This window comes from Nyctereutes procyonoides, unplaced genomic scaffold (assembly GCF_905146905.1).
Source record: "Nyctereutes procyonoides isolate TBG_1078 unplaced genomic scaffold, NYPRO_anot_genome, whole genome shotgun sequence".
NCBI classification, from domain to species: Eukaryota; Metazoa; Chordata; class Mammalia; order Carnivora; family Canidae; genus Nyctereutes; species Nyctereutes procyonoides.
The window spans coordinates 25,065,476-25,079,206 of NW_026575024.1; the positions used below are offsets into that span (position 1 = coordinate 25,065,476).

Here is a 13,731-nt window from a genome sequence, read left to right on the forward strand (position 1 = left end):
TTGGCAGGACAGCAAGGCCAAGAGTGCCAGGGAAGGGCAGGTGGTAGTTCTCGCCTCCCGCTGAAGGCACCTACTCACTGTTTTGACTCACATTTAATCCTCAGTGACCAAACTAAACCCTGTCCCAGGGTTCCTGACACCACACATGCACACGCGTTTAGATGTTTTTTTCTCTTGCTGCTCTCAACAGAGGAATAATCTTGATTATTTGCACCCACAACACCTGATGCTTTAAAAAAGTCATCTGCCAGGGGACCAGGAGTGTGGGTAGTCATCCTCTGTGCCTATTCTCCTTTCAGGGGTGTGTCTCATCACAGGTGGATTGGGAGTCATGGGACTACTTCTAGCTTGTTTAAAGGAGCCCCTGCCACACCTCAGAGCTCAGGGCCCTGGAGATTTTCCTGCTACTCCTTGTACTTGCCAAGGGAGGGGCAGCTATTGCTGAGCTTTAGCAGAAATGCACTGGGGGGTGGGTAGGCTGAGGAAGGGAGAGCATCAACTGAGAAAGCATGAATTCTGACAGAAGCTATGAGCCAATGAAACTTGGGTAGAGCTGTGAGTGGCACTCCTGTGAAAGCAGCAGCAAAACAGTCATTGAACAGACAGCATCACGCTTCTCCCAATTAGCTAAGAAGGGAAGAGCAGCACCATGGAGAAGGCTGCCACTTCTAGCACCTGCCCAGCGTATACCTCCACCTGCCAGAAGCTCCCCTGAGGACTCCACCAATGAGCCTGCACCTGATGCCCCCAGGACCCACTCAGAAGATAAAATGCCTCTGGCATTGGCAGGTGAAACTACCAGGAAGAGGCCAGGCTTTCTTAGGTCTCAGGGAGGACCTGAGCACCAACCAGCTGGCCACCAACCCCCACCACAGGGTCTCTAGAATGGCAGAAGCCAATCTGAGGCCTGGTTTGACCAGTCCATAATCCCCTTGGGGAAGAAATGTAATCTGGACACTTACTCTAGGGACTGTGCAAACTTGCCCAGCACCAACACCACAGGACCAGAATAGGGAACAGAGATGTCTTTCTTGGGATGTATTTACAGATCCTCAAGCAAACGACACTCCAAAGAATGTCACACTTTTGAGTCTGATAGACTGACTCCCAATGATGTTTTGGCAGAGCATTAACACTTATAGGGAAGAAACCAGTTACTGCCCCCATGGGGCTACCGTGGAAACACAGGTCAATGTGTCAGCCTCATGGTCAGCCCCAGCTGAATGAGAGAGCCTCTACTCCCTCTCTGTTTAAGCCTGCAAGAGCATCTCAAACCAGGACAGGGTTGTTTTTTTGTTTTTTGTTTTTTTAAAGATTGTATTTATTTATTCATGAAAGACACACAGAGAGGCAGAGACACAGGCAGAGGGAGAAGCAGGTTCCATGTAGGGAGCCCAACATAGGACTTGGTCCCAGGATCCCAGGATCACACCCTGGGCCGAAGGCAGATGCCCAACCACTGAGCCACCCAGGTGTCCCTAGGCCAGAGTGAGTACCAAACCACTAGTAAGTACTTTCACCTTGGCTGCCATTATGTATCTAAAATAGATTATTTCATAATTTATGGGACAAAATGAAGACAAACAGACCCCCCACCAGAGGTAGATCATAGAAATCTAAGAACATGGTTAGTGTCAGAGCAGCTAGAGCAGTCAGAGCAATGAAAGTGTCAAAAAAGACTCTTTTAGGTTTCCTTTTCCTGTGTCTTTTTCCCGCAACCACAAGGCTTTCTGCCAAGATATAAGGCAAAAAGTGTATTATTGTTATAGTCACCCTTCAGATCAGCATTCCTCAAAGGTACAGCAACACATACGGCCAAGCAGTCCCTTTGTAGCTAGTGGGAGAAGGTTATAAACCTTTTGAGTTTTGACCAGGGAAGTCACCAAGGGGATTCTAGAATTTCCTTAAGCACAGATCATCAGTCTATGCCACTACTATAGGTTCCCCTGACATCTGGAAGTGAATCCTTCCTATGAAACTTTTCATAAACAGAAATGGTGTAAAGTGGAAAAGCTATCAGCATTAATTTATATGGAAAAATTTTGAGTGTTCCCAGACCCAAAAAATAATTTCTCTTAGGCTTTTCTTTAGGACACATCTTGTTAATGATGCATAATATAAATTGAGATAAAGATCACAGACCCAGTTCAAAGCTCCCGCAGCTGGATGCTGAGAGTGGAGTTCCAGGTGAAGGAGCTTGCCAGGGCTGTTCTTGCTGTTCAAGGTGTATACTGCCTCTAACAGCTTGCTGCATAACAAATGCTGAATGCTGTTTTTGCCTTTTGCCCTTTCTCATTAAAGTGAAAATTCTCTTCAGATTTCTTCAAGCAAGGGAAAATAGGTACTAACATAGGCCTTTTGTAAAAGCAAAGGTATAGTTTGCTGGCATGGATGCTGGTGTGTGCCTCACCTGTAGGCCACTTTGTACACTGTTTAAAATTATAGGTCCTTCACAGCACAATGCTATAAGTGGTAAGCTGGGTTTTAAACCACATAGTCCAAATCCAGAATTCATGGTCTTAGCCAAAATGTTCCACTCCTTTTTTGGAGGCAGACACAGTTAAAGATAAACATAGATATAAAAGCAGGTAAATATGAACAGATACAGAATTAAATATAACAGAGATGTCACTGCTCAAAAACCATTCTAAAGAAAAAGTAGGAAGAAAAAAGGATAAGAAAAGGGCTAATGGAAGTATTTTCTCACAATTCAGTGTCCTTGTTGGGGTGCAACAGGCATTTTCCCACAACCGCTGTGATAGCCACATAATACTTAGGCATGTTCCTCTTCACATGGCCACACCTAGCACTACTATACTGAAGGGGATCATTTACATAGGATTAGACAGTAACAGGGCAGCCGGGGTGGCTCAGCTGTTAAGCGCCACCTTAGGCCAGGGCCTGATCCTGGGGACCCGGGATCGAGTCCCACGTCGGGCGCCCTGCATGGAGACTGCTTTTCCCTCTGCCTGCGTTTCTGCCTCTCTTTCTTTCTGTGTACACACTCTCATGACAAACCCCTAGTTCTTTAGGTCTCAACTGGTAGATAGATCTGCCTCTTACACAATTAGGCTTGTTTCAGGACTTCAAGTTTATCTCAAAGCTGAAAAATGACTGAAATCAAAGTTACAGAAGAACTTTATTATATCCCAAAAGACTATGCTTTTGTCCTATGCTTTTTTCTTTTCGGTTTTGTCCTCATTGTGGTACAAGAGTGTCCTGTATAGAAGCATCACCGTGTTCTGGGTCTTGGAGAGATGGGCAGGTCTGCTCGACCTGTCACTTCAACCTATAAAATAACTATCCTCATTATAAGCAGACCAAATGCTCTAGGGCCCTGGTATCTCCTTACCTCTGTACCCTGGTTTCAGTACTGAGGGATTCTATTCTACTATTCTAAGTATTAATTCCTTAAGCCACAGTTTCCTCATTTAAAATTGGAACCCAACAAACAATACCTACCTTACAGAGTCACTGTGAGGCTCAAAAAGGCAACACACACCCTTAACTCTGGGTCTCTGGCACATGATGAACCCACTAGTCAAAGGTGGTCATCATAATCAACAAACTTTGTCTTCAGGGTGAGGTTTTAAAATTGAAACTGATACAATGAGCTGATTTATATAAGAATCATTAAGAAACAAAATTCTTCTGGTATTAGAAAAAATCAGAACCATCTAGTTCAAGAGCTGACTGTTGTGTCTTAGTGCCTAGCACTTAAGAAGAAAACAGTGGGCTCGGTGACTGAAGCTGCCCCAACCCCAGCCCTGGCCCCCAGGGCTAACAGAACTCTGACCTCTGTTGACTCTTCTTGCTCATTTATGACGAGGAAGGCATCCTCTGCCGCCTGCCGTTTGACGTCTGCTATAGTTTGCTCCATCCGAGCTCTCTCTGTTGCAATCACTTCGAAGGCTTTTTGCTCTGCCTCAGCAACAGCTTTCTGTACTTCTGACATGGCCTGAATTTTCACCTTATTCACAGCTTCTTCTAGAAGAAAGTGACAGTAAAATCAACTGGCCGAGAAATGTTTTCCCTCCCATTCTCTGTCACTTGCAAGAAGGAATGGAGCTGAAACAAAAGAACTTTTCCAAAAATACACAGGGTTTAACATATGACATACACGTTCACTTTTCTTATACTCACTCATCTGTTCATGTGCTCATTTGTTGGGTGTGTAGATGGAAGTGGGCACTGTGCTAAGGACTGGGGATATCTATAGGACGACGACATAGTCCATATTCACCTAACTGTTTGTGATCAAGTACAAAGGTGGCCTGGGGTGCATGACGTATGTCAGTACAGGAGACAGAGTTCCAAGGAGAAAAGTGGTCAGCTCTACAAGTGGCATGGGAGAATTCAAGAAAATGTGTCTTGGTTGACATGGTAGGTGGAAATGAATTTTTGGAAAGTCCTGCATCCCATGCTAAGGCCTTTGGTTCTTCTAAAGAAAACATGAATTCCTGAAAGGTCTATGCAAGGAGAAAGAACTGAAGGCAGAGACAGTCTGGGAGAGGCAGGGGGCAGTAGAAATCCACCTGATAGAAGAGACTGAATTTAGGCACAAACAAGTGGCACAGAAGAAGGTATGAAGCAAGATGAGGCCAGTAGCATCTAAGGGTCTAGAGGCAGAGGTGAAATTGAAGAGTGATAGTGCTATGAAATGAAACAAATAATAAACAAAATGCCATGCGGAGGCAAGTGAGAAGACCAAAGTGCCCCTGGGACATCCAGTCAGGAGGCAGCTGGGTATATAAGACTGAACTCAGCAGAGAATGGCAAGCTGAAGATACAAATGTAGGCATGCCAGGAACCTGGGCTTCCAAAGCCCTGTCCAAAGTTATGATTGTCCCACTTGGTCACAGATGACAGCACAGCAAAGGAAAGTCTCAAATCCAGCCGTTAACACTAAAGTTTGACTCTTAACCAGTTAACCAAATGTACCTCCCAAATAGGAAATCATTATTACCATGCACAAGTTAGATCTTGTGCATGGTAATCTTTCTCTCTACCTTAACAATTGCTACCTTCATTTCCCATAATTTTAGTCTACTTCTTGGTAATATGTATTTCCCCATTTCCAACTGCAATGATGTTTCCAAGTTGCCGTGTAGTTTTCCAAATTAAAAAAAAGAAAGAAAAATAAAGACTTATTTATTTGTGAGAGAGAGGGAGAGAAAGAAAGAGTACAAGCGGGGGGGGGGGGGGAGGACAGAGGGAATCTTCAAGCAGGCTCTCTGCTGAGGGCAGAGCCCATAGTGGGGCTCCATCCTACAATCCTTGATATCATGACCTGAGCTGAAACCAAGATGTGGACATTTAACCAACTGAGCCACCTATGTGCAAGCTATTTTTAATGGCAAAATAGCATTCTGTGGTATTGCACTGTAAATTCACATAGAATATACTAAAAATGCTAATTTTACACATATTGTCTTTTTTTTAAACAATTTGTGTGGCTAAGTTTGGATCACATGCTTTTGAAAGGAAGAATTCAAAAGCATGAAACAGGAATGATTTTAAGAATTTGCATGTACTAGGGTGCCTAGCTCAGTCAATAAAGTGTCAATTCTTGACCTCAAAGCTGCAAGTTCAAGCCCATGTTGGGTACTTAGAAATAAGATCTTAAAAAAAAAAAAATTTGCACATACTCAAGGCTGGTAACATGTAATAATTTCATATGTAAAACTCTAATGAATCATTTAGTGTCGTTAACAAGATCCTCTAAAAACAGGTCAACAAATATGTCAATAAAGACTCTGGGGGACTTTATCTTGTACTTTCTTGACAGTTGGAACAAACATTTTGCAGTAATGTTTATTTGTATTTCTCACAATGTGTTCACATCTTTAGTTCATTTGTTTATAATGGTCTTGATGGTCCTGAAAGAGTCTCTATGAAGGACAAGTATTAACTTTTGTAAAAGTAAATTTTATCTTAGGAAGAAAACCAAGAACTGTACTGGACTACAAAAAAATGGTCCTGGAAAAGGGAGTGTAGAAGAAAAAGAAAGCTCATGTCTGGACAAGGGCAGCAACAGGGACATGAGGTTAGTTTCACCCAGTGTCTTACCACAATAGGCAGACCCACTTTTCTTTTAGCCTCCTAGAAAATGAGGTCCACCAAGAACAGTCTTGACAAAGATGGAGATAACGAAGGTGAAAGAAAGAGTGGAGGGCTGTTGCAAGACCAGAATGTATCAGGTAATGTGCGAACACAGTGTGTGTAGATTCAAGTGAAGCCAACAGGCAAAAATGAACTGAGCTATATGCTCAGAAATAAGGCTATAAATACAGAAGGAAAAGTTGGTTACTTAATGCCTTGGGGTGACCCAGCAGAAGGGCATGCAAGGAGCTTCAATGGACAGTCTGAAGTCATTCTAAATTCTTGACCTGCAGAGTAATGTGAGAGGAAATCCGGATGTAAGTGAAAGCTCGAAGTGGAGTGGCAGGAGCTGAGACTTCTGAAGAGAAAATAAGGAGACAACCACCTTTCCCCCAAACATGTGTTCCATACTCGCACAAATTAGTGAGTATGTGTGACCTAGAAGCAGACAGATACGTACCAGTTTTTTTCCAAAACTCCACAGGTACATATCCTGTTCCTGGCCTACTGCTGAATTCTCGCTGTGAATCTACAGAAAGGATAAACAGCACAGGGTTAGACATGATCTATAACCAACATGTTTCATTTTTATGAAAAATTTTTTATAAAAAATTCTGACAAGGAATAAAATCAGATTACAAAAAAGTACACTAAATGTGTAGTTTTAAAACACACACATATGCCTCAAATAGTAACGGTATTTCAATTCAAAGTAGTGAGATTAAAAGTGATCTTCACTTTCTTATTTTATCTATATGTCCTTATTGTTTTTCCTATAACCGTGGATGTATTTTTAAGATACTTCCTAAAATGTAAACATAAGTACAGATAGATACTTATACAAATATATGCATGTATATCCCTATCCAATATAACAATTCCCATCGTGCATAGATCTCTCTTAACTGCTCTGTAGACATGTCAGAGAATATGGCTTTTGTTTCTTGGTAACTCTGAATTAGGGGTGGGGAAGGGTAACTTTGAATTTTTACAGGTGATTTATTTATTTATTTTTTAAAAATTTTACTTATTTATGAGAGACACACAGAGAGAGAGAAGAGAGAGAGAGGCAGAGACACAGGCAGAGGGAGAAGCACGCCCCACGCAGGGAGCCCAATGTGGGACTTGACTCCAGGATCATGCCTGGGCCGAAGGCAGGTGGTAAACCGCTGAGCCATGCAGGGATCCCCTTTACATGTGATTTAAAGAGGTTGCCTTTAAAGTTTCTTAAAATGCTTATAAACAAATAAAAAGCAAGTAGTAAAGAAAATACTCTGATATAGAATAGTGCATTTCAAATGTATCCCAAAGAGGCACCCCAGTGGTAACCCCACTGGTAGGGGTTGTGTACACACACACACACACACACACACACAGACATGTTTATTGTGATTTTAAGATATAATATTTTATAAGAAGAGGGCCCATTAAGCTTTTTTTTTTTAAATGAGTCAATTCCAGCAGACTTTCAAATTTCCTTATGCTTTACTGAGGCTAAGCTGAAAAACAGATTTTATGCTCTGAATACTCACCAACCCATGGTGCAAAAAGGAATCAGGGAAACAGTACGGCAGGGGAGGGTAGCCTGGCATGAAATGTTTGCCAAGGGAGGTTTATAAAATGGTTACTCCTCCTGAGAATGCTTCACAACTGGGTGTAAACTGGTCTGGGACAGGGACGGAATCCCTCCCATTCCAGGAGCTATCGGCACAAAAAACCTACTGCTGTATTCCCCAGATAGCTAGGAGGGGATAATGAGGCACCATTTAGTACACTCACAATGTTGTACAACCATCCCCACTATCTAATTCTCAAGCATTTTCATCATCCCAAGAAGAGACCCGATAAGTTTAAAATATTGACAGAACTAATACTTTTTGCGACACTGGGCTCTCTAGGAAGCGCTACTATGGAAAACAGAAGGGCTCTATTTAACACGGGTGAGATTCCTGATCCATGTAGCCATTTGTCAAACACCTAGAAACTCAAGGATGAGACTCATGAAATAAAAATTGGGGAAAAAATCTAGGATCAGAAGAATCAAAGTGATACAAGCTAAAGAAGGCAATGGATCAAATTCAATAGAATCTTTTTTTAAAAAGATTTATTTATTTGTTTATTTATTTATGAGAGAGAGAGAGAGAGAGAGAGAGAGGCAGAGACACAGGCAGAGGGAGAAGCAGGCTCCATGCAGGGAGCCCGACATGGGACTCGACTCTGGGACTCCAGGATTGTGCCCCAGGCCAAAGGCAGGCGCCAAACCACTGAGCAACCCAGGGATCCCCTCAATGGAATCTTAAGTAAGGAAAACCAGTGAGAAAAAAGGATTGAGTGTGTAGACAAGCTACCACAGGTTATTAAATGACAGAAGAAACATTTGTTTACTTGTGGGGATGTGAGGTAAGTCCTGATCAACCAAGGGAAAAGCTACTTCATTTCTGTTATCAATATGCCTTGGTCATATTCATTGTATGTGCCCAGTTCCTAAGATTTTATTTATCTGACAGATGTAAAAGGTGAGAAATTTAACCTGAAAGGAACTTCTCAGCTTACTCAAAACATAGCTGGAAACTACATACATTTAACATGGCATTTCCATAAATCAGAATAACTGTACTTCTAAACCCAGAAAGGAACAAAAATCAGGATTTTCAACTGGTTCACTAAGAAAAGCTGAGTCTCAGAGGCTACTGTAATCAAAGGCAAGACAGATAATGTAAATAAATCACAATGGTATTTTGGCTATTTAAGAGAATGCTAAGTTCTTAGGAGAAATAGAACAAAACATTTAAGGATGAGTGTCATGATGGTTGGGGGAGACTGAACCTACATCTACCTACTCATCTATAATGAGGTAAAGAAAATATGGCAAAATGTGAAAAACAAGTGAAACCAGATACAGGGCACATGAGTGCTCTAACTGTCTTATTCAAAACATTTTTATGTGTTTGAAAAACTTCACGATAAAAAATTGGGGAAAATGTTCTTTAGTATATATATAGAAAATTCTGTAAGAGCAAACAAATTTCTTAATAAATGAGTCTATGGGAGCAGGAGAGAAACAGCGGGTGGTGGCAGGTTTTTCACAATTTGTAGGTTTCTGTAATACTTGCCTTTCTTTGTTTTTTTTTTTTTTTTAAAGATTTTATTTATTCATTCATGAGAGACACAGAGAGACGCAGAGACACAGGCTGAGGGAGAAGCAGGCTCCTCAAGGGGAGTACAATGCAGGACTCCATCCTGGGACTCCGGGACCATGCCCTGAGCTGGGGGCAGATGCTCAACCACCGAGCCACCCACCCAGGTATCCCAATGTTTGCCCTTTTTACAATGTAACCCATTTAAAAAACTGAGAGAATAACCAAATTAAAATACTCAAGAAAGGGCAGCCCGAGTGGTTCAGCGGTTTAGCACCACCTTCAGCCCAAGGCCTGATCCTGGAAACCCGGGATCGAGCCCCACGTCAGGCTCCCTGCATGGAGCCTGCTTCTCCCTCTGCCTGTGTCTCTGTCTCTTTCTCTCTCTCTCTGTGTTTCTCATGAATAAATAAAATATTAAAAAAAAAAACTCAAGAAAATACAGTGGATCAGCTATGAGTGTGTACTGGTTCTAGAATGCTATACTTATAATACGTACTAGTAATATGACTGTTTTGGCCAACTTTTTAACTTATTTAAGCCTCAGTGTTGTTGTCTGTCAAAGAATGTAATAGCTATTCCTATATCTCAACAGACAGCTTTGAAAGCACATGTGAGGGGGATCCCTGGGTGGTCAGTGGTTTAGCGCCTGCCTTCGGCCCAGCGCGTGATCCTGGAGTCCCAGGATCAAGTCCCACATCAGGCTCCATGCATGGAGCCTGCTTCCCCCTCTGTGTGTGTCTCTGACTCTTTCTTTCTCTGTCTCTCATGAATAAATAAAAGCTTTAAAAAAAAAAAAAAAAAAGAAAACACATGTGAAACTTTAGCACTGGCTAGAACACAATAAGAATCCAGATAAACTATGATTATTAAATTTGAATACTAATACGGTCAGAAAGATCAATGAAGAAAACAGGCTGAAGTATTCAACAAAATGGAGTATTAGTGATTATTTCAGCATCTAAAGGATGGGTGGGTATTCGTTATTTGATGGTAGTAAGTTTTAAATTAGATTGCTAATACCCAAATATACGGATTTGAATGTAATATAGATGAAATCGGTTGTATATTGGATGAGGATGAAGGTCAAGGAACAAAGTATAAAAGGAAGTGATGGATTTGATTCCATAAATATTAGCTATCTTATCCATCAAAAACCAATTGGGGTAAGAGGTGGGAGAGAAAACAAAAACCAAGATCAAATGAATAAAAATACCTATATTCAAAACATATTAATTTTATAGCTAAGAATACATCCGAAGACAAAAATGCAAGATGTTTGAAAAATCACAGGTCCCATCTTAGTCCAATTAAATCAGAATCTTGACATGGGGCCAGGGTATCAGCAATTTTCCAAAAGTATCCACTTTTTTTTTTTTTTGTGATGTCATGGGCACCTAGAATTAAACTACTGAAAGAATGTGCGTGACTTAGAATCCAGCATTAGTGAGTAAGGTCTTCCAAACCATACTAGGAGCACCACCTCTCTGTTGGTCTTACATATTTTCTATTGTAACACTGTTAAAGTGTCTTTCTTTAGGTATTGCTACATGCTGATTATTTCAACTGTGGCCATTACTGGCTAACCAGCCATTTCATTTTTTTTAAATTTTTATTTATTTATGATAGTCACACAGAGAGAGAGGCAGAGACACAGGCAGAGGGAGAAGCAGGCTCCATGCAGGGAGCCTGATGTGGGATTCAATCCCGGGGCTCCAGGATCGCGCCCTGGGCCAAAGGCAGGCGCCAAACCGCTGCGCCACCCAGGGATCCCTAACCAGCCATTTCATTCTCTTTTAACCTCCACTCTCACTCTACCACAGACACATTCACAATTTATTCCCCTTCTGTTCCTCCAGAGATATTCAAATTCTGTTATACCGGTAGTCAATATTTACAGTATTGAATGTAAATACTAATCCCAGTTGAGTCATGTGGTTCAGATTCTATGAATCTTTTTTTTTTTTTTAAGATTTTATTTATTCATTCATATGAGAGAGAGAGAGGCACAGACACTGGCAGAGGGAGAAGCAGGCTCCATGCAGGGAGCCCGATGTGGGACTCGATCCCGGGTCTCCAGGATAATGCCGTGGGCCGAAGGCAGGTGGCTAAACCACTGGGCCACAGGGGCTGCCCTGAATCTTTTTTTTCTTTTTTAACAGATTTTATTTATTTGATTGGGGGCGGGGGGGAAGTACACACACACGCAGGGCAGCCAGAGGGAGAGGAAGAAGCAGGTTTCCTGTGGAGCAGGGAGCCTGATGTAGGACTCGATCCCAGGACCTTGGGATCATGACCTGAGCCAAAAGCAGACCCTTAACTGAGCCACCCAGGCACCATCTATGAATCTTTTTATATACTTAACAAGTTTTTTTTTTTTTGAGAGTTAATATTTGCCTTGTTTAGTCTAATTATTTCTCAATCTTAACTTCTCTTCCTATTGTATAAATTACTTTTTAAAAAAGATTTATTTATTTATTTATTCATGAGAGACGCACAAAGAGAGGCAAAGACATAGAGGGAGAAGCAGGCTATCCCACAGGGAGCGTGATGCAGGACTCGATCCCAAACCCCACGATCATAACCTGAGCTGAATGAAGGTAAACACTCAATCACTGAGCCACCCAGGTGTCCCTATGGTATAAATATTATAAATTCCATTTTCTTGAAAAAACTTCTAGCAAGCTTTTGGGATATTCCAGCCTCAAATGCTCGTGGTACACCCTGTTGCTTAGGACCCTCCCTAACCAGGCTAGGCATTCCCTTATGTGTGATGGGTCCTGTTTAATCAATTCCATGTCTTCTACTTTCTGATTTACTTCCCTCTTTTAAGGTATATCATACCCTGTTGTGGTAAAACATGATAAAGGGTAGATAGGAGGTACATTTTTCAAAAAAGATTTATTTATTTATTTGAGAGACAGAGAGATCAAGTGGGAGCAAGGGTGCTCCAGTGAGGGGGGCAGAGGGAGAGAACCATCAAGCAGACTCCCTGCTGAGCACAGAGCCCAAAGCAGGGCTCAGTCTCAGGACCCATGAGATCATGATATGAGATGAAACCAAGAGACTGACCCCTAACCAAGCCATCCAGGTGCCTCAGGAGGTACATGTTTTGAAAAACTGAGGGTGATTAATTAAAATTAATGGTTTTGGTTTGGTCAAAAATTTTTTTAAACATTTTATTTATTTATTTATTCATGAGAGAGACAGAGAGAGAGAGAGAGGCAGAGACACAAGCAGAGGGAGAAGCAGGCTCCATGCAGGAAGCCCAATGTGGGATTCGATCCAGGGTCTCCAGGATCACGCCCTGGGCTGAAGGCAGATGTCCAACCGTTGAGCCACCCAAGTGTCCCATTTTCTAAGTTTTTGTTTTTTTATTATTATTATTATTTTTAAGATGGTCACAGAGAGAGAGAGAGAGAGAGAGAGAGAGGCAGAGACACAGGCAGAGGGAGAAGCAGGCTCCATGCACCGGGAGGCCGACGTGGGATTCGATCCTGGGTCTCCAGGATTGCACCCTGGGCCAAAGGCAGGCGCCAAACCACTGCACCACCCAGGGATCCCCATTTTCTAAGTTTTAATGATGCTGATATTTGTTTCTTCTCCAGTGTTGTTTAATTTATAGACTGGTTCAAGTTGGAATACTGACTTTCAGTTCTGGATAATTAAAAAAATTTTTTTTCAGTAACTATCTTCCCTATCTATTCATAGTTTCTGAAACTCATCTGATTTGGATGAATAACAAGTTCATAAAAATATTAAAGTGAACATCCACAAACCTATAGGTCAAAAAAGACACTTCTAGCAGCCCTAAATCCCCAAGAGATGGCTAGTGGTAAGCCACAGTCCTGTTTAAAGGATGCTGACCAGACTTACACTCCTACAGTCAAAAGAGCTCATAGAGATGATGAATGCCCAACTCTGTACTCCATCACCTATAGCCTCCATCCTACACCCCTAGAGAAAATCATTCTCTTGATCTCTGTGATGATCATTTTCTTTTTTTTTTTTTGATGATCATTTTCTTGTTTTTCCTTACGCTTTTCCTACTTATTTATGCTTCCTTAAATAAAATACCAAAATACATTCCTTGTTGTCTGAAGCAAATTTATCCCTGAAAATGTTGTGACTCACCAATGTTCAGATAGAAGGAACCTATATTTCATTATTTTAAATGGGAAAAGTAAAAAATGCTATGCAGTATCTTAGTCAATTTCTCCCCAAATCACCAAAACACTTAAATACTAAACATGTAAGTAAATAAATCACCAGCAGTTTCTGTACACCCAAAAGATTTAAAACACGAATTATGAAAAAAATTAAAAATACCCACAAATCACAGATTATCTAATTATTTAAAAGTCATTGATATGTCTGTGTGCTATGTCCAAGAATACTGCAGAATGTAGAACAGTGCTGCTCCAAATGCTAGTCTGCACACCACTGTGGTCCATAAAGAGATCGGGAACTTACGCCAGAATGCCCGACCACT

The 13,731-nt window shown here is 41.5% G+C and overlaps 1 protein-coding gene across 2 annotated transcripts in view; it reads right to left on the reverse strand.

The window, feature by feature from the left end:
- The window catches only part of CBFA2T2 (CBFA2/RUNX1 partner transcriptional co-repressor 2), a 147,974-nt gene that overhangs the window by 5,046 nt on the left and 129,197 nt on the right, over positions 1-13,731 (reverse strand). Inside the window, exons 9-10 of one of the 2 annotated variants that reach the window (XM_055304073.1) lie at positions 6,563-6,631; positions 3,797-3,984 (exon numbers count right to left, since the gene is read on the reverse strand). In XM_055304073.1, the coding sequence (XP_055160048.1) occupies positions 3,797-3,984; positions 6,563-6,631 (257 nt within the window). Of the gene's footprint in view, positions 1-3,796; positions 3,988-6,562; positions 6,632-13,731 lie in introns of both variants that reach the window. The other variant, XM_055304064.1, reaches the window with a different exon arrangement.